The 27,391-nt window shown below is 34.8% G+C and overlaps 6 protein-coding genes across 6 annotated transcripts; 1 reads left to right on the top strand and 5 right to left on the bottom strand.

The window, feature by feature from the left end:
- Positions 1 to 405: 405 nt before the first annotated feature.
- On the bottom strand, positions 406 to 6,086 carry LOC145611223 (E3 ubiquitin-protein ligase UPL5-like). Its single transcript, XM_081666523.1, has 3 exons — positions 3,950 to 6,086; positions 1,678 to 2,267; positions 406 to 919 (listed from the first exon to the last, which is right to left on the bottom strand). The coding sequence occupies exons 1-3, from the start codon at positions 5,856 to 5,858 to the stop codon at positions 656 to 658; spliced, it is 2,763 nt and encodes a 920-aa protein (XP_081522649.1). The 5' UTR covers positions 5,859 to 6,086; the 3' UTR covers positions 406 to 655.
- Positions 6,087 to 8,618: 2,532 nt separating this feature from the next.
- Positions 8,619 to 12,510, top strand: LOC145612133 (F-box protein CPR1-like). The gene is made up of 2 exons (XM_081667505.1): positions 8,619 to 9,994; positions 12,110 to 12,510. Exons 1-2 carry the CDS (start codon positions 8,701 to 8,703, stop codon positions 12,127 to 12,129), a joined length of 1,314 nt encoding a protein of 437 aa, XP_081523631.1. The 5' UTR covers positions 8,619 to 8,700; the 3' UTR covers positions 12,130 to 12,510.
- A 2,329-nt stretch (positions 12,511 to 14,839) lies between these two features.
- On the bottom strand, positions 14,840 to 16,313 carry LOC145610878 (F-box/kelch-repeat protein At3g06240-like). Its single transcript, XM_081666143.1, has 2 exons — positions 16,263 to 16,313; positions 14,840 to 15,943 (listed from the first exon to the last, which is right to left on the bottom strand). The coding sequence occupies exons 1-2, from the start codon at positions 16,311 to 16,313 to the stop codon at positions 14,840 to 14,842; spliced, it is 1,155 nt and encodes a 384-aa protein (XP_081522269.1).
- A 475-nt stretch (positions 16,314 to 16,788) lies between these two features.
- LOC145611915 (F-box protein CPR1-like) lies at positions 16,789 to 24,981 on the bottom strand. Its single transcript, XM_081667296.1, has 4 exons — positions 24,889 to 24,981; positions 19,490 to 19,581; positions 18,333 to 18,407; positions 16,789 to 18,253 (listed from the first exon to the last, which is right to left on the bottom strand). The coding sequence occupies exons 3-4, from the start codon at positions 18,404 to 18,406 to the stop codon at positions 17,146 to 17,148; spliced, it is 1,182 nt and encodes a 393-aa protein (XP_081523422.1). The 5' UTR covers position 18,407; positions 19,490 to 19,581; positions 24,889 to 24,981; the 3' UTR covers positions 16,789 to 17,145.
- Positions 21,203 to 23,309, bottom strand: LOC145612367 (F-box protein CPR1-like). Its single transcript, XM_081667742.1, has one exon. The coding sequence runs from the start codon at positions 22,661 to 22,663 to the stop codon at positions 21,536 to 21,538; it is 1,128 nt and encodes a 375-aa protein (XP_081523868.1). The 5' UTR covers positions 22,664 to 23,309; the 3' UTR covers positions 21,203 to 21,535.
- On the bottom strand, positions 22,665 to 24,006 carry LOC145610877 (F-box protein CPR1-like). Its single transcript, XM_081666141.1, has 3 exons — positions 23,882 to 24,006; positions 22,732 to 23,836; positions 22,665 to 22,673 (listed from the first exon to the last, which is right to left on the bottom strand). Exons 1-3 carry the CDS (start codon positions 24,004 to 24,006, stop codon positions 22,665 to 22,667), a joined length of 1,239 nt encoding a protein of 412 aa, XP_081522267.1.
- Positions 24,982 to 27,391: the final 2,410 nt, after the last annotated feature.

The following is a 27,391-nucleotide window of genomic DNA, read 5'->3' as shown; positions in this document are numbered from 1 at the left end:
TAAGGTTTCAAGGAAACAAAGACTATCCGAAAAGAAAGCTAAAAACCAGGGAAACAACAAATCAAAGTGCCCCTGAACCATCATAAGTATAATGATGAAGGAAAGACGAACATAACAACCACCAACCTCCGATCTGCAACCCACCACAAGCAGGATCAATAAAGACCAATTTTATACATGCCCTTACCCAAGTAGTGGTATTTTAACAATACTTCTATGTTTAAGTTGAGATCACCTCACAATAGTTCATACAAGACACTCCTACAATCACACCAAAAAAATAAACACTATGAATTCCAACTCATACACTAGACAAGCTAGAAAAGTCCCATCATTCAAAACTTTTATTTCAGGTTGAATATTCCAACTTTTAATTCATTCATGAAAATGCTGTACAACTGGGCGTTACAATAAAACAGCCAGAGAAGTTTCAGAGCGGCAAATCTTTATCTGAGTGAACTTTTTACATAAATAGTTTGCAGGTAAATGTTCATACTGAGTATTACCATACTTTGTCAAAGCAAGAGCACCAATTCTGTGGCACAAGCTTGCACCCTAAACTTGCTCTAAGAAATATGTACAAATTCTAAGCCAAAGTCTTCATTTATGTGCAGATCCCACCCCAAAATCTAGCTGATGTCATCAAAATCACCTGTCACCAAGTGCCAAAGCTGCAACCTATATGTTCTTGGGTGATCAAAAGGAGGCGTTGTCGCATGACAGTCTTTGATGGATACGGTGGGATACAAATTCGAAAAAAGCATGTATGAGATGAGGGCAAACAATTTTGGGAATCCAAGGATTTGTAGATGCACAGTCGAGATGAAAGACCACGGAAACCCTCAATAGGAAGGTACTTAATTGATGTCCAGAAGAAAAGAAGAGTCTTTTTCTGCTCAGCGTTAAATTGTCCAACCACCTGAAAAGATTTACAGAGTTAATTAGTACTTCAATAGACAGCATATAAATTGTGTAACACTTGATCAAATTGCATCTAGAAAGGGTGAAGAAACTTCATAATACTTGAATGTTAGCAATTTATGAATCAAATAAAACATTCGTACATACAAATCCAAAATCTTAATCAATAGACTAGAACAAGATTCTATTTATTTTTTTTCAACCTTAATCTTCCACAATTTATCCAAAATCTTTACCATCAGAATTTCCCATTTTCTTTATTTCTTGATAACTTTATTTCCTGACATCTACATATTGCCAAAAGATTATCAATGCTTGGAACTTTATTTCCTTACATCTGCAAATCGCCAAAAGATTATCAAAAACTCCAGACATGTCTTATACATTTAGCAGGGCATATGCCGGAAAACAAAGAACGGGGAGAGAAAAGGGGGTTAGCGATGGGTGAAAGCTACTCTGGTTCCCAAACTGTTCGGAGAAGATATTCGCAGCATTATCAAAATAATGTGCTTTAATTAGGAACTTGTCTAAGCCTATCATATTTAACACATACATAATATAACCTCAATCGATCTCCCATTGACACCCTTCCGCCCTCCACCCCAAGAAGGACATTAAGGTGGGGTGGGGGTTGGGGGGGGGGGGGGGGTGGAAGAGAAGTCTCACACATACAATAACTAAATCGTTTATATATGTAAAGAAGAAAAATAACACAGTAAGAAGTAATAATAATCAGTATACAATTCTACTACATACCTCCCAAAACCATTTTATCTGAGGATCAGATTTTTTATAGCCATAATAATCAGTATGTGACTTCCAATCTTCAACACATATCTCACTTTCACTTCCATGTAACATCCAATCAAGATCTTCCAGCTCCAAGCTTTTAAAAAAGGTTTCACGTAGATTTGCTTCAGAAAGAATGTCAGCAAAACCTTGAGCAAAACAAGATACTTGTTCAGAAATAGATGATACAAAGTGATGCTGAACAATAAGGTCAACATAGTCCTTCCTGTTCTTGCTGTTCACAGAAATGTCTTTTCCTCCAGGACAGAGTTCTACAACATTCCTTTTCCCCAGCTCTTCAATATCAATACTAAATGTTAGCCCTAAACCATCAGAATCCACAAAATCAGCATCCATCTCCAATATTTGTTTGGAGCTACTATAGATGCAAGGATCTGTGTCCCGTATATCTTCGATGGAAACTTGTCTTCCTGCCAGTTGCAAGAAAAAGGCACGATCCAGAACAACACCAACTTGAATTTTATGCTTCAGAGCCAAAGCAATTACCCGCCCTGAAAATTGGAAGTATCGAAGATGGAGAGGATGTACCTTCGATGCTGCACGATAAATAAAAAGAATAGTTGAGAATATATATCAGATTTATATTATGGCTTGCCCCAAAAAAGAGGTACTAGAAAAGATTTGAAAAACATAAGAAAACAATTTTTTTCCCCACCTAAAGTAAGGCAAGCATAATTTGCATAAACAGTAAGGAGTAACACAATAAACAGGCTTAACACATCGAAACAAAGAAACCAAGCTCAACGCATTAATTTATCAAACATTGAGCAAGAACTCCATATGTGCTGGAAAATGATACCTTTAAGTAGGGATACATTACAGAGTAGTATTGACTTAATATTTTATATGCATGCTATGATTAAAAACCTTAAGTTTACATATATTGTGTTAAGATTATCTCTAAGATGCTAACAATATGGAGGTGAGCTACTTGAGTAAAAAAAATGATTCACACTAATGACACGTGCAAAAGGAAGTTCCCTCTCCTAGTCTCTTGCCTCAATATCTATATTGAATACTTTCATTCCTCTAGTTTAGTCCTCAACCCCCACCATTACTTCACTGCTTTCCTCAACAGTTACTTTTGAGGAGGCTGCAAAGACCAACTCTGTTTTCCAGACAAAACTTCTAAAATACTTTCCAGTATACAACCAATTTTAGATAACTATATAAATTGAAAAGGTTATTCTTTCATTTATAAAATCAGAAAAAAGAGAGAGGAAGGGGGGGGGGGGGGACACTAAAACCAAAAGCCACCCCCCTCCCATATGACATCAATGTCAACATCCAACTCCTTCACTCCATTCACCAACATCAGAATTCTGCAAGAATCCACTATCTCCACCAACAGATATGCTCTAAACTAAATCAAAAGAGTTGCACAAACAGCACACATCGGATGTTGTTGTTTGCTAGAAAAATCCTCCGGAGGCAGCTGATGTAATCCTCAGATTTAACTCAGTTATTAGGAGAATATAAGAAAGGGTGAGCGAGCATTGGTCAAGGAATGAAATTTTGGATATCTTCCAAAATAAGGGACAAAGGTTTTAACAGGATGGAAAACACATTTACATTATAAATTTCCTACTTATGCAAACTATTTTCCAGGGTAAAATTTTATATCCAATAAAAACAGAGCCTTACTTAGCTACTCAGCACACAAGGATACCTAATGATGAGAGGACATGGTGAAACACTATGTCATTCACACACGTATTTAAACCCTTAGTCCCTTACTACCCTACATCTTCACAATTCAGACCAAATGAGAAGAAATTTCAATGTGTCAAATAGTAGAAAATACATAAAAAGTTGGGTGTTTCAAGCATAGATAATCGATCATCAGTGAGGCGTATGAAAAAGGAAATATTAACACAAGAAACAGGGACTCTCTCTGTCAGACTTCACTCAGGCAGATGCAACACTCCACCACAAAGATATACAGTGATGGACAACATTTATACACTGATGCAATATGAACTTAGTGTGCAATCAATCAATGTGACATAAATTTGCTAGAGTTTTAAGACAAGTTTCCTTGTGCTAACTCAACTGATGAAATCAAAGACAGTCTCTTTATGGAGACAATGTCAGGCACCATTGCTATCAAATTCAATTTATGGTGGTCATTGTTTACAAGTGAAAACGGGAGTAGAGCATATGAGCTAAGCAGAATTTTTTTTAATTCCAAATTGCACAAGAGACTACAAACACTTGCCTTTACTAGGGAAGAACCTTCGACGGTCCAAAGGGCAAGAAGCAAAAAGAGCTTTTTCTGGATCAAAAATTGCTTGGCATACTAAGCAAAACCACTCCCTTAAAACCCCAGGACCTGTAGCTTCTTCATTTTTGAATTCCATAAAGAGACCAGCCTGCAGTGTAGACGGGATTGCAGTAGATATATACTCAAATGATTCAGCCAGCAAATTGGACCTGTCAATCAACATCTCGAGCAATTCATCATAATCTTCTCTCACCTCCGGGAACAGTAACGATACTAAATGCCTCCTTGATTGAAAATCCAGGTCATCCTTATGCTTAAGAAGCCAGCTATGGTCATCAACACGCTTGGCATACCTAACAATAAGGCCACACAGTGCTGTCTTACTTTGTCTCAGTGTGGTCCATAAATGGCCTTCTGATTCTGGGTTTAGTAGAGAAATACTATGCAACTCCTTTAAAATAGCAAGATACTGAGACCACCCAAGTAGATTAGCTTCCACAAACTTTTTTCCCTTCACATTTAAGCAAAGTTCCACTTTTTTAAGACATTTGTCAATCCAACAGTGTAGATCATTGAAAAGATTATTGAGAAGATCATCAAAATGGTTGATTTCTCCCTTAGCCCGATATGGTCGTTCTCTTTCAATAAAAGTTAACACAGGTTGCAGAAAATTAGAGAAATCGATCACATCTCGATGCAAAGGCCCAAGGCTTGAATCTGATACAACATTCAGCTTTAAGTCCTTCACCAACCTTTCCCCTACTTCCTTCAAGAGAGGAAACACAGATCCAATAGGGATCCCATACAACTCTTCAGACCCATCATTACCATACACTTCCTTGAATACATTCGTCACCACAACGTTCACCAGCATTGACCCAAGAGTGCTCCTGCAATGTATATACAGCAAGTCATCTTCCGTCGCCAGCTTCCTAAGCAATTCACAGAACACCAACACCGTCTTAGCACAATAAGCTCTCTCACTCCCAGTCCCTTTCAAACTCTTGATGAAATTCACAAATGACCTGATACATTCCTCCGCACACTCCTGATTCGCCCTCTCTTTCGACGCATAAAGCATGACTAAACTCTGAGGAGCACAAGAAGTCATAAAAATCTCACAATAATCACACTTATCAATGCTCCTATTATTAAAATCATCGGCATAACTCTCCTCCTCCTCCTCATCATCATCATCACCATTATTCGTTCCTTTAATTTTACGAACATCTCCTTTCTTACCATTATTAACAAGGTTATATCTATTATCAAGTGAAAGGGTCATAAAACCCTTCAACTGACTCTTAATTTTATTAGTATAATAAGTAACATAATCCGTATCAACATTTCTATAACTACTACGAATATCATGAATCATACCGCCAATTACCACCCAAGCTTGAGGATGCTTGGCGCTCCGCATTCGTCCCACCATCTGAAGCACTGAATCATTCTGAACGTTGCACTGCTTCAATGTCTGCTCCCACTGCAACTGCTTACCTCGATAAACTAATCTTTGCACCGAACTCGGTATCCCCGTAACATTCTGGATTTTCTCGTGCACGATTTTAACTGTATCATCCAAATTCGCGCGCAAAATAAGGGAAGTTCCACCAGAAATCAATTTGACAAAGAATTGCAGCTGATGCGACCCCATCAAATCGCAGTTAATCCCACTCGATTCGCCTCGGAAGAAAAAATTATTACCCTTAGGTAATCCATATTCAAGGTGATCATCATGAATTGCGGCTTTTTCCTTGCAATTGGTATTCGAATTCGTATTTGTATTCGAATTCTTGCAAAATTGAGAGACGGGAGAATCGTAATCTTCCAGTTTGCGCTTCAAAGGAGGACGATCAGATTGAAAGGGCTGGTTTGTCGGAGTTGTACCGACGGATGACATTGAAATGCAAAATTCAGCAAATTGAAGGACCAAAACGACGACGATGATGATGATTGATGATTATCATTCGAGAAATTGGGATTGAGAATCAAGAATGATGGAAAAAAAAAATTGAAGATTGATAACCCTAGAATTGAGAACCGAGAAGTGTATAAGTTAGGGTTTAAGAGAATTGGGGAATTGTAATTGGAGTGATGGAATTGAGTAAAATAGGAAAAAGAGTGAATTTGATCAATTTTTTTGGGTGCTGATGCGTCGAGCTTACATGGCAGAGACCAATTCACCGATGACTCAGCTCCCTAGTCTCCCTGGACTTAATCCGCGTCATTATGTTACAAGCCCGTATGATTAAAGGGTTTTATTTAATTATGGGATTTTTTAATTGCCTTTTACGAATGACCAACAATTGGGATACTGAACTGAACTTAATTCAGCTGAACTGAACTGAACTGAAATTAATATTTTATAAGAGAAGGAAATTAGGAGCTGAACTGAACTGAACTGAACTGAACTGAATTTCAACGTAAGAGAACAGGCCCTAAGTACCCGTAGTTTCTTATTTCTAAATTTTTACATCTCACACATTTACCTTAGTTTAAAATAAGTCGTAACCGAGAAAAATACAAGTTGATCTTCATGACACAGAAAAAGTGTCTGTCTAGTGGTATTTCAGTAAATAAGTCGACAACGTGTATTAAAGACCTGTTCTTTTCAACTTAATTGCAGTCCACTTTAGCTCTAATCAGTTCATTTCACCAATCATGTCAGTTATGTACGGTATAACTCCTAATTCCCTTCTCTCATAAGATATTTAGTTCAGCTCTATTCAATTCAATTCAGCTCCAATCAGTTCTGTTCAGCTCAGTAAATCAGAACAGGTTCTAAATGTATCCCACAAATGGTGATTTATGTTGTGTATAAAAAAATGGTGATTTATTTACAAAACTAACATGTTAATTGAGATATTTTATTAATTTATTTATAAAAATGTCATTAAATAAACGATTTTTGTTTATCATATTAACTTGGACTCCCTCGTCAAAAAATATTTTAACCCTGCAAACTTAGGTACCAGTTAATGGCTGAGGTCGAACTTAGCCAACATTAGCTGAGGTCACCGCCAAATTGAACATTTAGTGTAATAAAAATGATTCTAACTAAACCTATTTTACAATAACTTTGTATTTTTCAATAATCAAATGTTTATTTTCATGCACTATGATGTTCATTCTTATAAAATAAATGTTCATTTTCTGCCGTATGATGTTCATTCTTATAAAAATAAATGTTCATTTTACTTTTTAATTAATACGAAGTACAACATTTGTGTTTGTTCATCAGTTGTATAAAATGTTCGTTTTATAATAAAGGATGTTTAATAAACACTATCATTAATAATGTTAGACATTAGCATTTTGTTCATTATTAAAAAAAACATATTATTGATTTATTTAATTGGTATTAAATCATATAGCTCAATTATATAATATCCATTCAAGAAAATTGAACAAATCAATGTACTACCTCCGTTTCTTATCATGTGCAACAAATGAATATTTTATGTCTCACAAATAATACCCCTTTGTTGCATATAATAAGAAAACGGAGGTACTCCCTCTGTCCCTAAATTACATTCTTACTTCTCTCTATTATGTGAGGAATAAATGCTAGAAATAGAAATGTAATTTAGGGACGGTGGGAGTAGTATTTAACTTGAAATTTTAAAAAATGTTGATGAATAAACAATAACATCATAGGTTTATTGTTATTTACTACTAAAATGTTCAGTTATATAATATTAAATGTGCATAACTTGTTTTTTCAATTTCATAGTCTCTTTATTTTATTCTTATATTATAAATGTTCATTTTTATTTTATGCAATGTTCAGAAACAAATGTTCATTTATTTTCTAGTAAATATTCATTTTTTTTCGAGTAAATGTTCATTTGCGGGACACGACCTCAGCCAGCCTAGTAAATATTCATTTTTTTTTTCTAGTAAATGTTCATTTGCGGGACACGACCTCAGCCAGCAATGGCTGAGCTCTAACTCAGCCAAATATTTGCGCTTAGGCACAATACAAGTCTTAGAACCATAAGAGCAAGTTTAGCCCCAAGTCTTAAGACTTGGATGTGACATCATTTTTGGTGGTCCCCATTGAAAATGATGTCATCAAATTCTTGTTAAGACTTACACAAATTTATCACTTTAGCCCTAAGACTTAAATATTTGACATATTATATGTAAAAAAGTCTTTAAAAAAAAAGGATAATAAAAATAAAAATAAAGTGGGTGAAGTGGGTCCCAATCTCAAGTATTAAGGGTCTGTTCTCTTACGTTGAAATTCAGTTCAGTTCAGTTGAGTTGAGTTCAGTTCAGTTCAGTTCAGTTCAGCTCAGCTCAATTCAGTTCAGTTCAGTTCAGCTCCTAATTTCCTTCTCTTATAAAATATTCATTTCAGTTCAGTTCAGTTCAGTTCAGCTGAGTTCAGTTCAGTTCAGTGTAGTTCAGTTCAGTTCAGTCAATGAGAACAGGACCTAAGTTGAGTCTTGAAATTTCAAGACTCAACTTGAGACTTGTTTGAGATTTTTGAAGAAAACTGGGAAAAGTTTTAAGTATAAATCTTAAGACTCAAAATGATAATGTCACCCCAAGTCTTAAACTTGCTTTATGGTCCATAAGTTCCTAAGAGTAACCCATTATTCACATAGGAACACTTATCTTTCCCATACTTCCATCACTCCCATAGACCATAGTCCCATCATGATCCCATCTTACTTTTCTTGTCCTTAAACCCTTAAACCCTCATCAAATCCCAAAATCATCTCCCAATTTCAGCCATGGAAACCCCAAATCAAGCTCATCTTCAAGAACAACAGTCATCCTTACTTCCCATTGACATAATCACTCAAATTCTGCTGTATCTCCCTCCAAAACCTCTTGCTCGCTTCAAATCTGTCTCAAAATCCTTCCTTTCTTTAATCAACGATCCAAAATTCATCCTCAATAACATCAATCAATCTCTCTCTTCCTCCTCCAATCTCTCTCTTGCTTCTCTTTCTCAACCAAAACCCCATAATCATCTCCATATCCTGCACCTTAATGCACCAGATTCCTCCAACCCACCTTCGATTTCCAACCTTTCTCTTCCATTTCACCCTAAAACCCATGATTCTGACCTTATTGGGTCCTGCAATGGCATTCTCTGCATTTCTGATTTCCCTGATTTTCTGGGTCTTTTCAATCCTACCACTAGAACTTTCCAGAAGATTCCACTGGGTTCTTTTGGGGTCCAAGAGTTCAGGGAGTCTCATTGGGTTGATTTCGGGTTCGGGTTCGACAAAATTGGCAATGATTACAAGATAGTAAGGGTGGATCAGTTGCATAGTGTCAAGCAAGATGAGGGTTTTGCTCCTAGGGAAGTTCAGTTGTTTAGTTTGAAGGCAAATTTGTGGAAGAAAGTTGAGAACTTTCCTCATTTTCTCTCTCATCCTAAGTCCCATGGTAATTTCCTATGTAATTCTTTGCATTGGATTGCTACTACTTCTGATCCTGTTGTGTTTGATTTAACTGGTGTTTTATGGCGTGGGCAATTGGATGATTTTGTTTATGATTATGTAATTGTTGCATTTGATCTTAGTTTAGAGAAATTTAGGGTCTTACCTTTGCCTGATTATGAGGAAGGGAAGAATTTGAAGGTCCCTCGTTTGTCTGCTGGGGTTTTAGGGGAATGTTTGTTTGTACAGGTTGAACATGGGGCCCGCTTTAAGCGTTGTGTTGATGTTTGGGTGATGAAGGAATATGGGGTGAAAGATTCTTGGACTAAGCTGTTGAGTTTTCGACATGAGGAGATTCGCGGTGAGTTGTTGCCGGTTAAGATCTTGATGTTGTCGAAAGGGGGTGATGAGGTTTTGATGCAGCAAGGGAAGGATTGTTTTTGGGTGGAATTGAAAACTGGGAAAACTAGGGATGTTCCAATGGACGGTGGTTTGCCTTTTAAGTTTGGGTTAGTTTGTGGGCATAAGTATACTTTTGGGGCGGTGACTTACGTGGAGAGCCTTGTCTGTCTTGGCTGCCGTGATGGATGCGTAGAGAGTGAGCAGGCTAGCAATGGTGGTAAGCAAGATGATGGAGGTAATACTCTAAGAGCTTTCTGATTTGACTGCTGTTAGAAACTGCTGATTTTGTAAATATGTGTCCTGAATTGCTAATGCTACTCTTTGTTTTAATTGCATATTTTCTAAGTGATTGGGAACTTGAGTTGTAAATTTGTGATTGGGTATTGTATTATTTATCAAGTACAAAAATAAAACGATTGGACTTGCCGCTTGTTTTAAGCTGGGACTAAATATGCTGGGAAGCTTTGAGCAATTGTGAAGGCCACTAGTTTGGTAGATCATGAAGCACAAGATGTGCAACAAATATATGTTACTGTATTTCAGTTTCATAATCATAGTTTTGGCTTCTTGTTTGTTTTGCGGTTTAAAGTTGTGTATAACTTTCAGTTCCTTGGTGTTTGATGAGGAGCTTTGATATTGTCGTGGACCTTTCCTTCTTGCTAATATGAGCTTGTTTAAAATATGGCTGGCTGACCACCCACTAGTAGCAGAATTGCAGAAAAGAGATCTAGGAAACTGGACAATTTTTAGAGTTATGTAGCCAATGCCCCAGGCCAATAATTATCTTCTATGACCCTTATTATTATCACGTGATTAAATGATGTGCACAAATCTGAAAATTTATATAGTAATATGTCATAGTTACAGCCTATAAGTATATTTTTCCTGTGATTGCATCTTTGGGTAGCACATTGCTGTGAAGGACCTTCTTCAACAAAAGATTGAGGTCTTGGATTACCTTACAAGTTTTGTATAATGAACACATATTGTAATGGACCTGTATGCTTGTTTATCTAACTTTTAGTGTAGCTAGAATACCCTCTAGGTACTGATAGTACGCACAAGTTTCTGAAAATAGAATCTAAATCTTCTATTCCACGTATATGTCCCACATTTGCACCAAATATCTTATAGGTTTGTATTACTAAACATGCCCCATTACATGTTACGTAGTATATAGACTATATTACCAAATATCTTTTGGAGTACTTTTTAATGTAATAACTAGTGTTTAGCCCGGGCGATGCCCCGGGTCGATACGTTAATAATTTTTTTTTTTTTTTTTTTGAGGAAAGATACGTTAATAATTAATATAACATAGTTTTCATATATTATATTTTTATGTAGATAAAACTTTACTTTTAATATTTTGTATGTACATAATAGTGTTAAATATTTTTATCTTAGATTTAGTCTAAAAAAATTTTGACATGTAAAAGTACAAATAAAAAGACTCTCATGGTCTACATTAAATATATTTGAGAAGAATAAGTTAACCATATTATTAGATAGAAAGTTGGTATGACTTCTTATTTATTTTTCAATAGACTCAAGTTCGATTCTCGACAAAAACACTTTTTTCAAATGACACGTGGCATTCACATTTCTAATTGGGTGATGTGGCATGCTCTTGGTGGAAGAGAGGGGTGACACGTGGCGTGTATCCTTGATTAGGAACGCCTTTTAATATATAGTATAGATAATATGTATAAAAATGAGTAAAACAATCAAAATGAATGGCATACAACTAATGCATAAAGAATGGGATAGAAGTTTTGTTTATGAAGTAACTCCTGTGATATGGTATACCTTAAGGTGTTCCTCAGTTTGAGTGGAGTTCATTGTGTTTTCTATTTCTAAACCGCTGTTGTTGTTGAAGATTGTTCTTCATAATTGGATTGTGGTAGGTCTTAAGTAAAAAGAAACTGCGCTAATTCAGTAACTATAAACTATTTAATGATGTTAACGCTCAACTTTTATGGGAATATGCTTTATTCTTATAATCTTATTGAATTATTCATTAATAAAATTCACTTAAATTACCGAGAGTACTCAATTCAAATACTCGAGTTGTTTTTTGATGTTTATGTTTCAAGTTTTGGACTGGTTTTTTTTTTTTTTTTTTTTTTTGAATGGTTGGACTGGTTAATTTAGTGGTCAATACTCAGGTCCTTGGGGTGATTGGCTGATTGCTGGGAATTGCTGCTGTAAGTTTTTGAAATTTAATAATGTTTGAGTCAAGTTGTATGATGTTTGAGAAGTACTATATTAGCTGTATTAAAAATAGATCTATTGCATGGAGACTATATAAATCATCTGTCTCATGTTTTATATCCCTTTGACATTTCAGGTGCTGAAGCCAAAAACTGAGCAGTGGATTGCAGCAGCCTTGAATTTGTCTATTCTCACCGTTGTGAAAGAAGCAATAGGCCAACAGCAACAAAAAGCCTGTGTGGTGTTCAACACGGTGCTGTTTGTTATGTTGGTAGCACTTATTCATATCGAACCTGCACTATAGCAATCTGTGACATATCTAGTGGAATATCAGACTTGCATTATGTTAAGCTATTAATATGCTGAGTTTATGTTTTGGACAGGGGGCATATAATGTTGATATTGAGGATTCAATTAGCTGCTATATGAAAAGAAATTTTAATTGATCTCAAGTGTTTTCTTGTTTTTAAATTTTACTCCTTTTCAGTCAAGAAAATCTCAATTACTCATATACTATGTATCCTGTTATTATATACATTGTCCTTTGTTGGAATAAAAGCTCATTCCCTACGAGTATCTAATCATTACTTTGTTGAAGGACCAAATGCCTAGGAATTGCGTACATCTGCAAACCGATACAGTAACTTGTGTGATTTTAAATACAGAATATTGATTTATTATGTGAGACTGTGAGAGTACTTAATCAAGGGTTTATCTAACATCTTTGCCTGGAAAACTCAGTTTTGGCTTACAACAGTAATCCATATGATATATAACTAAATAAGGAAAGGGTTAGGGTAGGAAAGAATAAAAAGAGCTGTTTCTTCAAATTTGTCAGGTGCTGAAGGTCTGAAACCAAGAGGTGATGAACAAAATACCAGTTCTATATTTGTTAGTCGGTTGATTTGGTTCATATACCCAATATACTGGACTGCAACTTATTACATCGAACTGATAGTATCAGACTTGCTCTATGTTTTCCTATTAGCATGTTGTAGCTTATGTTCAATGAAACCTGCATGACTATAAAGATTTGAGGAAATCATTCCTGCAGTTTGTTGACAGAGCCAATCAACTCAAGTTCGTTGATTCTTTTTAGGGTGAATTGCCTTAAAACTATGTCTGAAACAATTTAGTGCAATGATGTCTATATTAATTAATCCACTACTGTGGTTTGACATGTCATATTTAACCTTAGATTCATTCCGTGCTCTCTTGATAGCAGAATAATTTTCCAGGAAAAAAAGTTGTACTTATATATCTGTAATGAGTAGACTCAGCAGGAGTGCTACTGATGCGCTACTGATGCTACTGAAGACCTCTGTTCTTAATAAACTTCTGAAAATTGCATTCCACACACGTGCAATTTTGTTGAAGTTTGCTGTGTTTTATAAGTTTGTTTCTTAATGGCAATTGGAGGTCCTTGGGGGGTGCTATTGATGGTGAGTATCCATCACTTGATGGTTTGTCATTAGTATGGACTTCGGATGATTATCAGTTTTTATGTATGTATGTATGTATGTATGTATGTGTGTTTTTGTTGCTCCATATTGGCCAACAAGAATAGCACAGTTGAAAAGACTGATAAATCAGAGGAAACTGATTAGCCTGAAAAAGTGATTGTAGAAGCTTAGTAAGTTTTTGAAGAAGTTTTGGTTGATAAAGATAACTCAGAGAAACATCCAGAGAAGACAAGGAAGATATGCAGAGTGCAAGCCCTCAGAAAGACTCATCCAAGGAGGTATATTTTTTCATACACCTATTTATAGGTTTTTATTTTTGAAGTAGTTTCAATACTTATAGTTCCTGTATCTCTGTATGCATGCTTGCTTTCTGTTATTCAGTCTTTCGTATTTTCTTTAGTTAAGATTCTGAATTGGCTTCTGTTGTCCAAAATTTGAGCTGTGTTGAACTCAGCACTCTGCAGAGCTCGTGTCAAATGCTCATGTTGTTACAATTTTCGTTCTTATCATGATTAGGAGGTTTGGGTGGAAGAATATAGAACAAAATTCCAGTCTGTAGTTAATTGAGCTGCTGTTGCCTTCCCTAAAATATACGTAGTCTTGGTTCATAGGCTTTTTCCGGTGCATTATGCAAAAATCCTGCCTGTATTATGCATTGCCTTATCAAGTGTTATATTTGTTTCTAATCTAGGATATTGAACCATGCAGGAAAGATTGATGATACTGAACAGAATCAGAAATGGGGTGGTGAGCAAGGCACATCCATGCACAGGAAATCAAACTGCAGAAGATAGCTCCAATTATGGTGAGAAGACTAGTGGTGAAGCAAAAGCAAGCAAACCAATTTGTGTGCTTTGTTTTGGATAGATTTGTATGCACACGATGCGTGTTTTATATTTTTAATTTTTTTGTACATCAACCATTCTAATAGAGTAAATAAAAATTAGTGGTATATTAGGTGAATACCATAGCCTCACTTGATGGGAAGATAATTTTAATGTGAATCAAAAAACAACTCTAGTCTATCTATAAATAGAATAAGTCTGCAATATATTATCAGAAAAATAGATTTGGCACAAATTATAAGCTAGGTTTAGTACAGAGAACTGATCTATTTTATCAACTTTTTGAGGGGGGTGGGGGAGACACTTGTTCTTCTTACTCCACATTATTTAATACTTTGCATATTTTCATTCTCTCATCTCAATTAATTAACAAGATCTACAAATACTTAGCTACTTCTCACCATCAATAATCTCATAAAATTCATTCAAGAGAATGAGAAGTTTATTTTGAGACGAAAGGAGTAATCAAATCATTACAAGCTTGTTTTGCACCATGTTTTACTTCCTTCACAACAATACAGTACAATATTGTACTGTCACTAGCAGCAATGCCTTCAATCAGTCTACTAGAGGCACAAGAGATTCCACCCATGACTCTGCATAAAATCCTAGGGGTTCACACGGCAACCCCTCGATTTTAACCTCACGAATCTGTTGAGACACCAGATCATAGCAAATGATCTTATCTACTTCTTTCTTAGTACTACAACCTTGAATTTCCTTCATCCCGCATATAGGCATAGGGCAAAGCATGACATCAAAGGATGAGGGTGTATTCTCGGGGCACACGAGTGAGCAACGAAACAACCAAGACCAAGACTTCTCCATACCATCCTTGTTCAATGTCCATACATCAAAAGAATCTGTTACTACATGTAAATGTCCTCTCATAACAGCCAACCTCGAGGCTTTTTGACCAATTTCTTCAGGAAGTTTCATCTCTTCGTACTTTCGAGTATAAAGATCAAAACTCCTCATCATTTTTTCATCCGTCCAGTGCAAAGAGTTGTCCGCAACGACACATCTTGAATGACGTAAACTGACTTTCCACGGAGGTTTTTGAATGATCTCCCAAGAATTCGCTTTCATGCTGTAAAGTTGTGTTTTCACTTTTCTCTTGTCAATGTTGTCCCGAGTATACTCATATTCGATAAAACTAATAACCTTATAATCATCACCAATGCAATCATACCCAAACATATTATGTCGTCGTACTAATTGATAGCCACGAAATTTGGATCTCTTCTTCTGTTTTGGTAATTGCTTTAAGGCTCGAGTTGCAGGATTATAAACAACATAATAACACAAACCTTCGAAGCACACCAAGCCGTTGCACGAACCAACTAGATTATATCCATCCTCGAAATCATCCTCCTCTTTTGAATTTGTGTTCACGGGGAAAGAAAGTCGAATGGCAGGGCGTTCGGGGTGATGGAAGTCGAAAGAATGTAGCAAACCACGACTTAAGAGAATGACAGTAACATTAGAGTTTGATTTGGAAAAGTGGATATTAACGAAATCTTTGCTATCGATTAGGCTTCTCCATGATTTCGAAACACACCTAAAACGTAGAAGAGACTTTACGGGTAGAATTGACAAGATTTCTGTGAGTATCTCCGTTGGAAGATGAACATACTTCCTAATACAACGATCGATATATGCCTACAAATTAACAATAATTGAATTCTTGATCAAATCGATCTATGTTAAGGAGTATAATGCAAAAAATATTATAATGCAAATTTCCGCAATAACGAGCATTCAATTTCAATTCTTGATCAAATCGATCTATGTTATAATACAAAAAATGTTATAATCCGCAATAATGAGCATTCAATTCCAATTCTTGATCAAATCGATCTATGTTATAATGCAAAAAAAATGTTATAATGCAAATTTCCGCAATCACGTCTAATAATCATTGAGAAGTATTAAAAATAAGATGGAATCAAACAAGAGGAATAAGGAATAACAGAAATACCTTGCTTGATTTGTTATGCTTGCTTGATTTGTTATGTTTTTTACGCGGCATGGCAGCAAACCGACACGGCAACAATGAATATACTCATATACCTAATTATCCCAATAATGTTAATTCTTCGGATATATTAGGAATTCCCCTCAAGAGGAGGACTTCCTAAAACTCTAATGTAAAAGTTGAAATTAAAATGGGCTTGAAATACAACTCCGATCGTGAATGAATTTCCACAAAACCCTATTTGATTAAGAATCGGATTAGGTAGTTTGACCCAATGTAGATACAACTTACGGAGTACACTTATTTATTTATTTATTTATTTGAAGAAAAAGTACTTTTTTTTCCCAATTTATAAGATTATATTAGTAAAACTTATCCCACACAAGACTTATCTCATTGGTTATTTGGTATACACAAGACTTATCCTTTGCAATCTGTATTAACCATTACGAATCCAAACATTGACTCATAATTTACAGAAACAATAGAAAAGACGAAAAGTGCAACAAAATGAACATCAACATAATTAAAGAGGATTAGCCATTCATATAATATATGTTTGTTAATTTATTCATAATTTTTTATTTTATGAAAATCCAAACAGCCTCGACCCAAATTCAAATTTTGAATAGTTTAACTAAGCATTCTAGGATAATTACAGACAAGAATTTTTCAAGACCAACTCAAAACTTGGATACAAAACACGATCCTCCCTAGGGTGCACGATCAGCCCTTGTCAACTGATACACAAGGATGAAGTAAACTACATACTTGTATCAAGCAACAACAATGGTTCAAGTCTCACGAGATACCGACCGGTCATTACACGTACCAGCAATTAATTTCCCTTCAATATCACAGCTTTTCCAATCTTCCCTCGCTCTAGCTAGTTCATCAGATCATCTGACAAGGGTACAAGAGATTCCACCCATGGGAGTATAGCAGGAGATTGAAAAGGCAAACCTGGGATTTGAATCTTCGTAGCTTCTTTTGATTTTAAATCGCAGCAAATAAAGTTTTGTCTATCTCCCATCAGTGCTAGTAGAATTTTGCAACCATCCCTTGAGCAAGCAACACTGAGGCCCAAATGCATTCTACAGAAGGAATTATATAAACTGTTCCACTGCACAGAAGGACAACGAAATACTCGAGTCCAAGAATCTTGCACACCATATTCCTTTAGTACCCATATATCTAAATAAAATGTTACTACACACAACTGTCCTCTTAAAACACACAATGTAGGTGAATCGCCAGGACTAACTTTCTCATGAAGAGGTACTTCATAATACCTGTGGGTGAAAAGATCAAAACATTTTATAACTTTATGATCACGATCCATCCAATGCAAGGAGCTGTTAACCACACTACTAGGGGATAATACAACAGTATCCCAAGCCCAAGGGGGGTTCTGAATGCTTTCCCATGCATTAGTTTTGTAACTGTAGAGAAAAGTTTCCCACTTAGGCATACCAGCATAAGCCACTCGCAATCTTGCACACCTTAAGATCTTATAATCATTGGAAATGCAATCATAACCAAATCCTAGTGGAGTACGCAATTCCATGTACATATTTGTCAATGTGATTTTTGGCAAGTTTTTGCAGGCTCGGGTGGCAGGATTGAGAAGAGTAACCTCATCAGCTTGACATGAGAAGCATAGTAAGCCATTGCATGATCCAACTAATATTCGGAGATGATTATCGTTATCCGGGTAGTATAGTTTGGTGGCATGACATGGGGAATCACTAAAGTCGAAAGTATGGATATAAATATATCCAAAAACAACGAGGGTCCCTTCCGAGTGTGCTTGGAGGGATCGGCTTAGATGAAGTTTGACAAAGTCTGGACTGTTGATTATATTGTACAATGACTTGGAAACACACTTGAAACGCAACAAAGGTTTAACGGGCAGACATGAGAGTATCTCAATAAGTAGTTCCAAAGGAAGATAATTAGTCTTCTCTAACTTCTTCATATCCATTTCAATATGGCTGCAAAACAAGGATCGAGCTTATTCTAATCCATCTAAAAACAAAGAATAAAATAAATTAAACTATATACATAGATAACCTTGAGAGAATCTCAGGGGGTTGCTCTGAAGGATGCAAAGAAGAATCATCAGCCGTTGCCACTTGCTCATCCATTCTTATAACAAAGATTGCAATTCAAATATATTAGTTTACCGTAATCCATGATGAAAAAACATCAATAACTTAAGCATGTAATACATAACAATAACCTACTCAATAACTTAATCATCTCATCCCTCTACATCAGTAGTACATAACCAAAAAATGATATAACATCATCTTTCCAGCTAATCCACCCCCTAAAAGCATTCTCACTAAAAACTAAGCGAATTGTTACTTAGCAACTTTTAAGGCACTCTTAGTAAAATTTTCTCTAATTAATCTGCAAAAATCACATGATTTTGACTTTAAAGGTACTTCCAATTTAAATTCTTACTTGAATTCAAACCCTCTTTAGTAAGTCATCACCTTTCATTAGTCCATCAAGCACCAACAAAATAAACACCACTTGAAATCGTAAATACCCTCCTCTCTCATAATTACATTATACACTCGAGTGTAACGTAGAGCTATGTAATCCTTGGAGGGTTTGAATGAGCCTAAAACAGAATTGGTTGTACCTAGAGCTAAGTCACCCGAGTGTATAATCAACACTTTCAATTCCACTCAAAAAGGGTTCAAGATTTCAGTTGGATGACGGGAAAGTAAAAAGGTGAGACGGAACGTTTGGCTTCCACCATTGAAAATTGTTTTCCAACCATTCACAAACCAAACAAAGAAAAATGGCACAAAAAAAAAAAAAAAAAAGGAAAATCATTTTCAATAAAACATTTTACCAGTACATCAAACCAAACGAGACAGAATTTGGGATTCTTCATCTTAATTAGACGAATTTATGGAATTTATATTTCGTCAAGCAGAAGCTCAAATCTCGATTACTTTACAAGAATTAGAGTAGATTTTTCACAGAAATTTGATTTCTTGAGCTAATTTCATTATAATTCAACCAATATACAAAACTATCAAATTGAATTTACAAAATTACAATCAATATTCAAAATCAAGCAAATAAACAAAAAATCATCAAATTGAATTTATAAATTAATCATTAATATTGAAAATCAAGCAAATAAACAAGATGAAAATCAAGCAAATACAGTAGCAGTTAAAATGTAAATCTGAAATAAGCAGACTTACCAAAATAAACGAATAATTGAAAATCTGCAATCTTGAATCTACAAATTCCGCACCCGTTCTTGCCCAAAATCTGAATTGTTGAAAGTCGAACCCTAGAAGCAATTACAGTTGAAACCGCAGGGAACCGAGTATCAATGTTCTGCGAGTACTTAAATCCTTTCTAATACACTTCCTAAAAGAAATCCATTGTAATAATGTATATTTGACTGATTTTATAAGGCAAAAGCTAACGAATGTCAAAGGTGTTGGATAAAACAATTAGAATTATAAATATTATACTCTCTTTGTGTTTTTTTTAAGTGATATATATTGACCGGTACATAATTTTAGGCAATTTAATTAACTTAAATAAAATAAGAAGTAAGTGGAGTAGTGGAGTATTAAAAAATTGTTAAAAAAAGATAGTGGGGTTAATAGTTTATTGAAAAATAATATATGTGAGAGGAAAGATATAATAAAAAAAAGTGGTAGTGGGTTTGGGTGGGGACCATGAGAGGAGAGAGATATGATATTTTAATGTATTGTTTTCCAAAAAAGGAAATGTGTTACTTAAAAAATACGGCCGGAAATGGAAAATGTATCACTTAAAAAAACACGGAGAGAGTATTAAAATGAACATTAATTTCACCAATCAACTTGTAATTTTGTCATGTATTTCCAAATTAACGGAGTACCACTCTAGGCAACATTTTAATTGCTTATCTACCGTTTGTTTGCAAGATCCTTTTTATGTTATTACAAAATTAAAAATATTGATACAAAAAACAATACATAAACTGATAAGCACAATAGAGTAAGTAAGAAATTATATACAAGTATTTTTTTTATCCTCCACTTTGAAATAAACGCCTGAAATTGTCTTTTGCACTATTTTACTCATATGAAACAAACTTAAAATAAAATTTACTTCATTTCTACACACTAAAAAACATTGTTATTAAAATCTCGATATACGTCTTAGAATCTTACGATTTACGTATGCATACGATTTGATTTACGATTCTACCCGATTCTACATATCTCTCTTGATTAGCGAAAACCCTACAATTTTAAAACATGCCTATAATGGTTTTTATAAGTATATATTGTCAATTATTGGTTGCTTAGTGGATAAACAACTATTTTTTTTATATTAATAATTAGGTTTTAAACTTAATATTTAAATATTTTCAATTAAATTTGGATATGACGTTTTGATTATGCATGTCCGTAGAATCTTACGATTCTACGATTCGATTTTACAATTCAATTATGAGAGGCTCTTCCGATTCAATGTAGAATCCCGATTTTAATAACCTTGCTAATAAAAGTGAAACTCAACTCGTCTTGTGTGTTGGTTAGGTACATCATGTGACCATTTATAAAAGAAAAAGTAACCTCTATAATTCTAATCAAGTAACCCCTATAGCACTGACCGAGTAACCGTATAACATTGACCGAGTACCCCATATAATGACTAGCCACACAATGTGGTCAGCCATATATAAGATTTTGTGATAAAAATAACTTAATTTCATCCGTCTTAAAAACAAAAATTAAATTTCATAAAAGTAAATTCAATTCATTACAAATTATTTTAATTCAACAAAAATTAGATAAATAGAAAATCAGCCAGAGTAACCCTGTTCACTTAAGGTTGTACTTCTTATTACTGAACTTTTTTTTTTTTTTTTTGAAATTTTAAAGAACTTAAGGTTAAAGTTGCATTTATCAACAAGTCGGGAACCAAATAAAACAACAAACAAGCCATAATATAGTTGGCATCCACAAAAACCGCAAAAAACTGTTATCTAATGTCACTAATGCAGCAGCAGATAGTTTACCTAAGCATTCTAGGATAAATACAGACCAGACTTCTGAAAGACCAACTTAGGCACAAAACTCAATTCTCCCTAATGTTCATCATCAGCCCATGTCAACTGATCCTCAAGGATGAAGTTATTGTACTACATACCAAGCAACAAAAAGAGTTTAAGTTTACCAGCAATATCCATTTATCAGCAATAAATTTCCCTTACAAATCACACAGCTTTTCCGATCTTTCCTTTAGTTCATCACGTCACCTGACACGGGTACAAGAGATTCCACCCATGGGAGTATAGCAGAAAATTTGGGTGGTAAACCAGGGATTTGAATCATCCTAGCTTCTTTCGATTTTAAATCGCAGCAAATGAATTTATCTCCCAACATTGCAAGTAGAATTTTGCTCCCATCCTTTGAGCAAGCAGCACTGAGGTCCAATTTCCACATAGACAAGGAATTATACAAACTGTTCCAATGCTCTGAAGGACAATGAAACAGTCGAGTCCAAGAACCTTGCACATCATAATCCTCTAATATCCATATATCCAGATAAAATGTTACTACACACAATTTTCCTCTCAAAAGACACAATGCAGGTTTATAACCAGGACTAATTTTCTCAGGAAGAGGTATCTCATAATAACTTTGGGTGAAAAGATGGAAACATTTTACCTCTCTAAAATCACAACTCATCCAATGCAAGGAGTTGTTAGCCACAATACCAGGGGTTATTACAGTCTCCCAAGTCCAAGGGGGGTTCTGAATGCTTTCCCATGCATCAGTTCTTAAACTGTAGAGAAGAGTTTCCCACTTTGGTGACGCCGCAAATCCAGAACTAGGCATGTTGCGAACAGCTGCAAAAGGACTTGGCTCCCGTAGTCTTGCATACCTTAAAACTTTATAATCATCAAAAATGCAATCATAACCAAATCCTAGTGGAGAACACAATTCCATGAACATATTTGTCAACGTGACTTGTGGCAACTGCTTACAGGCTCGGGTGGCAGGATTGAGAAGAGCAACCTCATTAGCTTGACATGAGAAGCATAGTAAGCCGTTGCATGAGCCAACTAACTTTCGAAGATAATCAAAGTTACCTGGGCAGTAAAGTCCAGTGGCATGACATGGGGAATCATTAAAGTCGAAAGTGTGGATACCAGTATATCCAAAGACGATTAGGGTCCCTTCCAAGTGTGCTTGAAGGGATCGGCTTAGATGAAGTTTGACAAAGTCTGGACTGTTGATTATGTTGTACAATGACTTGGAAACACACTTGAAACGCAACAAAGGTTTAACAGGCAGGCATGAGAGTATCTCCTCAAGTAGTTCCAAAGGAAGATCCTCCATCCTATCTAAGTTGATCATATCCATTTCAATATAACTGCAATAAAAGGTTTGAAGTTATTGTAATCCATGTAGCAAGGTTGCAATACAAATACACTTCGTATTCGTTTACCATAATCAACAACGGGAAATTCCCAATGGTAACCCCCAACTTTTGCTACGCACCAAATGAAGTTCGGTGGATCTCCTCGCAGTGCTACTAGAATTTTGCTTCCATCCTTTGAGCAAGCAACACTCAGGCGAATGAGGATTGTGAAGCCTGTATGCCAACTAGAGGAGTTGTATAACCTGCTCCACTCTCCAGAAGGACAGTGAAACAATCGAGTCCAAGAATCTTGCACACCATATTCCTTTAGTATCCATATATCAAAACAAAATGTTGTTACTATACACAACTGTCCTCTTAAAACACACAACTTAGATGAATTGCCAGGACTAATTTTCTCATGAAGAGGTATCTCATAATACCTTTGGGTGAAAAGATCGAAACATTTTATCTTTTTATGCACATGATCCATCCAATGCAAGGAATTGTTAGCAGCAATAGCAGGGGTTAATATAACAATCCCCCAACTCCAAGGGGGGTTCTGAATGATAACCCAAGCATTAGTACTTAAACTGTAGAGAAGAGTTTGCCACTGAGTTATTCCAGCATTAGACATCTGCAATCTTGCACACTTTAAAACCTTATAATCATTGGTAATGCAATCATATCCAAATCCTAGCGGAGTAGACAATTGCATGAACTTATTTGTCAACTTGACTTTTGGCAAGTTTTTGCAGGCTGCGGTGGCAGGATTGAGAAGCGTAACCTCATTAACTTGACATGAGAAGCACAGTAAGCCGTTGCATGAGCCAACTAACTTGTGAAGATAATCAAAGTTATCCGGGCAGTAAAGTTCAGTTGCATGACCGGGGGAATCATTAAAGCCGAAAGTGTGGATACGGGTATATCCAAAGACGATTAGGGTCCCTTCTGAGTGTGCTTGAAGGGATCGGCTTAGATGAAGTTTGACAAAGTCTGGACTGTTGATTATGTTGTACAATGACTTGGAAACACACTTGAAACGCAACAAAGGTTTAACGGGCAGACATGAGAGTATCTCAATAAGCAGTTCCAAAGGAAGATCATTAGTCGTCTCTAACTTCTTGATATCCATTTCAATATGGCTGCCAAGGATCGAGGTTATTGTAATCCATCTAAAAATAATGATAATAACAATTCAAACCATTTACAAAGATAACCTTTGGAGGATCTCAGGGGGTTGCTCTGAAGGAAGCAAAGAAGGATTATCAGCCATCTTTACCACTTGCACATCCACTCTTGTAGCAAGATTGCAATTCAAATATATTAGTTTACCATAATCCATAGTGAAAAATAAACAATAACCTAATCATGTCATAAAGAACAATAACCTACTCAATGACTTAATCATTTAATTCCTCTACTAAATTACTTCTAGAGTAAATTGCTAATTGGTAAATTTATATTGCAACCTAAATGAATTGTTCTCTAATTCATCTTTGAGAATCACAAGACTTTAAAGATACTTCTAATATTTATTTTTTACTCTAATTTCAAACTTTAATCAGTAACCATCACTTTTCATTAGTCTATCAACAACAACAAAGCTTTAGTCCCAAAAAGATTTGGAATCAACTAACAGAAATCATCATAAGGAGCCGTTCGAAAACGAATAAGACTATAATTTAGAAGGCCCTACTACCTCCGTTTCATATGACATTTTACCTCCCTACTTTATGTCAAATCGTTTTAAATAATATGAAACAGATAGTATTTAAATAAAGCCAGCAATCCTGCACCTTTGATCCACCCTCTTCTCTCGCAATTACATTATACACCCGAGTGTACTTTTAAGCTAAGTAGACCTGGGAGGGTTTAAAGCTAAGTAAAACAGAGTGTATAATCGACACTATCATTTCAACTCAAAAGGGGCGAAAGATTTCACTTTACAGAACTTGGCAAAATTCATTTAGAGTTGACGAATCTATGGACTTTAGATTCGTCCAGCAAAAGCTCAAATCTCAATTATTTTATTTAATCAAATGAATTGGAGTAGATTTTCACAGAAATTTCTTGAACTAATTTCATTATAATTCAAACAAAATACAAAATCAACAAATTGAATTTACAAATTTATCATCAATATTCAATATCAAGCAAATAAACAAGATCATAATCAAGGAGATAGAGTAGCATTAAAATCTAATGCTCAAATAAGCTGACTAACCAAAATCGATGAATAATTGAAAAGCTGCGATCTTGAATCTCCAAACCCTTTCTTGCCCAAAATACGAAATTGTAGAAAGTCGAACCCTAGACAAATCTCTCTATTTTTTTTCGTAGCTATTTGTATGTACTCCGTATTGATTCACGCTGCACTATTTACTTACTCCCTCCATTTCTAAATACATGCTCCCATTTTCATTTGAGGCCATTTTTAAATACTGGCTTCGTTTTTTTATTTGTAAACCTTTTGCAATATTAGGGTCTATTCTCATTAACTGAACTCAGCTGAACTGAACGGAACTAAACTCAACTGAACTGAACTAAAATGAACTGAACTGAAATGAATATTTTATAAGAGAAGGAAATTAGGAGCTGAACTGAACTGAACTGAATTTCAACGTAGGAGAACAGGCTCTTAATTAATATTCTTTCATTTAGTGGACCCAACATATATTCTCTCCTCCAATTTTCTCCTTTACTTAAGCTCTTTATAATTTTTTATTTTTCCACCAACCCCACTACCTCTATATTTTATTACTTTCTCCAAAACTCCAAACATGAAGAAATGGAGCAACTGTCTAAAAACAAAGGGAGTATTTAAAATATGGAAACTTGATTTGCACGGGATATATAAGAAAAAATATATTTAAAAAATGAAAACTTGATTTTGATGTTGTAATTTAGACTTGAGCTGTAATGGTCGATTTTGGATTCGTCGGTTTTGTTGAACCCTAATTAGCTCTGATGTATTGAGTATTAATAAACTTATTAATAATGTGCCGACACCTGCTGTGCTATGCTAAAATATGATATTCTATGCTTTGCTTAGAAGCTCCAAAAACATGGTTTTATTTATTTATTTTTATGTCGGTGGCCATGCAATGCTATTATGGGGTTTACTTTTCAAAGTTATAGAGGTTACCCGTTTAGTGTTATAGGGATTACTCGTGTTACTCGGTTAGTGTCATATGAGTTAGTGTCTTGCTCTAGAAGTTGCATACATTGTTCTGCTGCAACCTGCAAATAGTTATTTGCTGAGACCAGTTGCACAAAAACGTGTTGTACATTTTTTTTTTAATGATTAAAGATGTGGAAAATGTTTGGAGGGTAGTCTCTAAAAAAATGTATAATTGAAGGGTTGGGGATTTAGAGTACTATAGTGAATTGTTGATAAAGGAAATGTATACTCATGCTAATGCATGACATATATTATACTATGTAACAAAAAAAATACTCATGAAACAAAGTGAAATGTTAGTACGTAGTGTTTTAAAAAAATGAAATATTGGGGATTTTGAATGCTATAGTGAATTGTTGATAAAGGGAAATGTATACTCGTGCTAATGCATGTCATATGTTATACTAAATACCAAAAAAAAAAAAAAAAAAAAAAAAAAAAAAAAAAAAAAAAGTGAAATGTTAGTAGTAGTCCCTTGAAAAAAAAAACAAAAACAAAACAAAAAAGAAATAGTGAATGGGTAGTTATTGATTTTTTAAAAAAAAATTTAAAAAAAAAGGAGTGGGATGGGGATTGGTAGTTATTTTTATCTTTTTTTTTTACAAAAAAAAAAAAAAAATCTAAATGCATGAGAGTTGAGGGATGAGGTTTTGGAGGCTCCTCATTCACTGACTCTACAATTATATATTAGAAATAGTCTAAAACTATGTGTTGAACATATTGTAACACTTAAAAAACATGGAGGGAGAATAGAATTCACCGTTCTAACCTTTGTTGGTATTTTATACAAATTTATAATATTATTAAGGATCTTGCTAACAATCGTCCCAAGACGTTAGATATGGATTAATTATATTGGTTGAAATAGTATTAAGTTATGAATGCATGAAAAAATCACGTGTCGTTCGATGTAATTAATGTTAGCTTTACTCTAATATTTCACTTTTAATTCTCTTATCTAACGCCCCGAAAGCGCTAATTAGTTGTTGCCTATTATATTAAAAATAGTTATAATTAGCTTAATGTATAATTTCCAAATATCTTTTTATATATTTATATAGTTGGAATAATCCGAATATTAATTTATTGATAGTTAAAGATATTATTAGTCATAATTTCGCGTTGACATTTTAATCAATTCATGACGTCTAGTTATTTATCCGTATAAAATAACATTCCTTGAATATTATTTCATTTCCATATGTCTGTAATTAGTCTTAAAAAAAATAAAATAATCTTAAATACTTACTGTACTTTTGTACACTTAAAAAAGTGAAAACCATATAAATTACAGATTTACACTCATTTACTTGGATTATTTGGGCCAAATCTTATTGTAAAGCACATTATACATATGAGGCAAGTGGGTGTTTCATAGGTTTTCGGTTTGAGGTATAGGATTGGAATAAATAAAAGTCATAATTGATGTTTGTTTAAGAAAAACCCAATTTCTAAACACATACCTCAAAAAAGTTTCAGGAGTACTTCATATCACAGCATCAGTTATCATCCAAGAGATAAATTGCACGCCGACATATAATTTTCT

This window comes from Chenopodium album, chromosome 24 (genome assembly GCF_948465745.1).
Source record: "Chenopodium album chromosome 24, dcCheAlbu1.1, whole genome shotgun sequence".
NCBI classification, from domain to species: Eukaryota; Viridiplantae; Streptophyta; class Magnoliopsida; order Caryophyllales; family Amaranthaceae; genus Chenopodium; species Chenopodium album.
Note: the sequence above shows the minus strand (reverse complement) of the source record. Positions and strands in the feature narration are given on the sequence as shown.

Coding starts and splice junctions, on each gene's coding strand:
- LOC145611223 (XM_081666523.1), bottom strand. CDS start 5,858: ATGTCATCCGTCGGTACAACTCCGACAAACCAGCCCTTTCAATCTGAT. Junction 2,268..3,949: donor AAGGTTCTTCCCTAGTAAAG/GCAAGTGTTTGT, acceptor TTTATCGTGCAG/CATCGAAGGTACATCCTCTC. Junction 920..1,677: donor AGATAAAATGGTTTTGGGAG/GTATGTAGTAGA, acceptor AAATCTTTTCAG/GTGGTTGGACAATTTAACGC.
- LOC145612133 (XM_081667505.1), top strand. CDS start 8,701: ATGGAAACCCCAAATCAAGCTCATCTTCAAGAACAACAGTCATCCTTA. Junction 9,995..12,109: donor TGGTAAGCAAGATGATGGAG/GTAATACTCTAA, acceptor TTGACATTTCAG/GTGCTGAAGCCAAAAACTGA.
- LOC145610878 (XM_081666143.1), bottom strand. CDS start 16,313: ATGCCGCGTAAAAAACATAACAAATCAAGCAAGCATAACAAATCAAGC. Junction 15,944..16,262: donor AGCATAACAAATCAAGCAAG/GTATTTCTGTTA, acceptor GTTAATTTGTAG/GCATATATCGATCGTTGTAT.
- LOC145611915 (XM_081667296.1), bottom strand. CDS start 18,406: ATGGATGAGCAAGTGGCAACGGCTGATGATTCTTCTTTGCATCCTTCA. Junction 18,254..18,332: donor CCCCCTGAGATTCTCTCAAG/GTTATCTATGTA, acceptor CTTGTTTTGCAG/CCATATTGAAATGGATATGA.
- LOC145612367 (XM_081667742.1), bottom strand. CDS start 22,663: ATGGATATGATCAACTTAGATAGGATGGAGGATCTTCCTTTGGAACTA.
- LOC145610877 (XM_081666141.1), bottom strand. CDS start 24,006: ATGGATTATGGTAAACTAATATATTTGAATTGCAATCTTGCTACAAGA. Junction 23,837..23,881: donor CCCCCTGAGATCCTCCAAAG/GTTATCTTTGTA, acceptor CATTATTTTTAG/ATGGATTACAATAACCTCGA.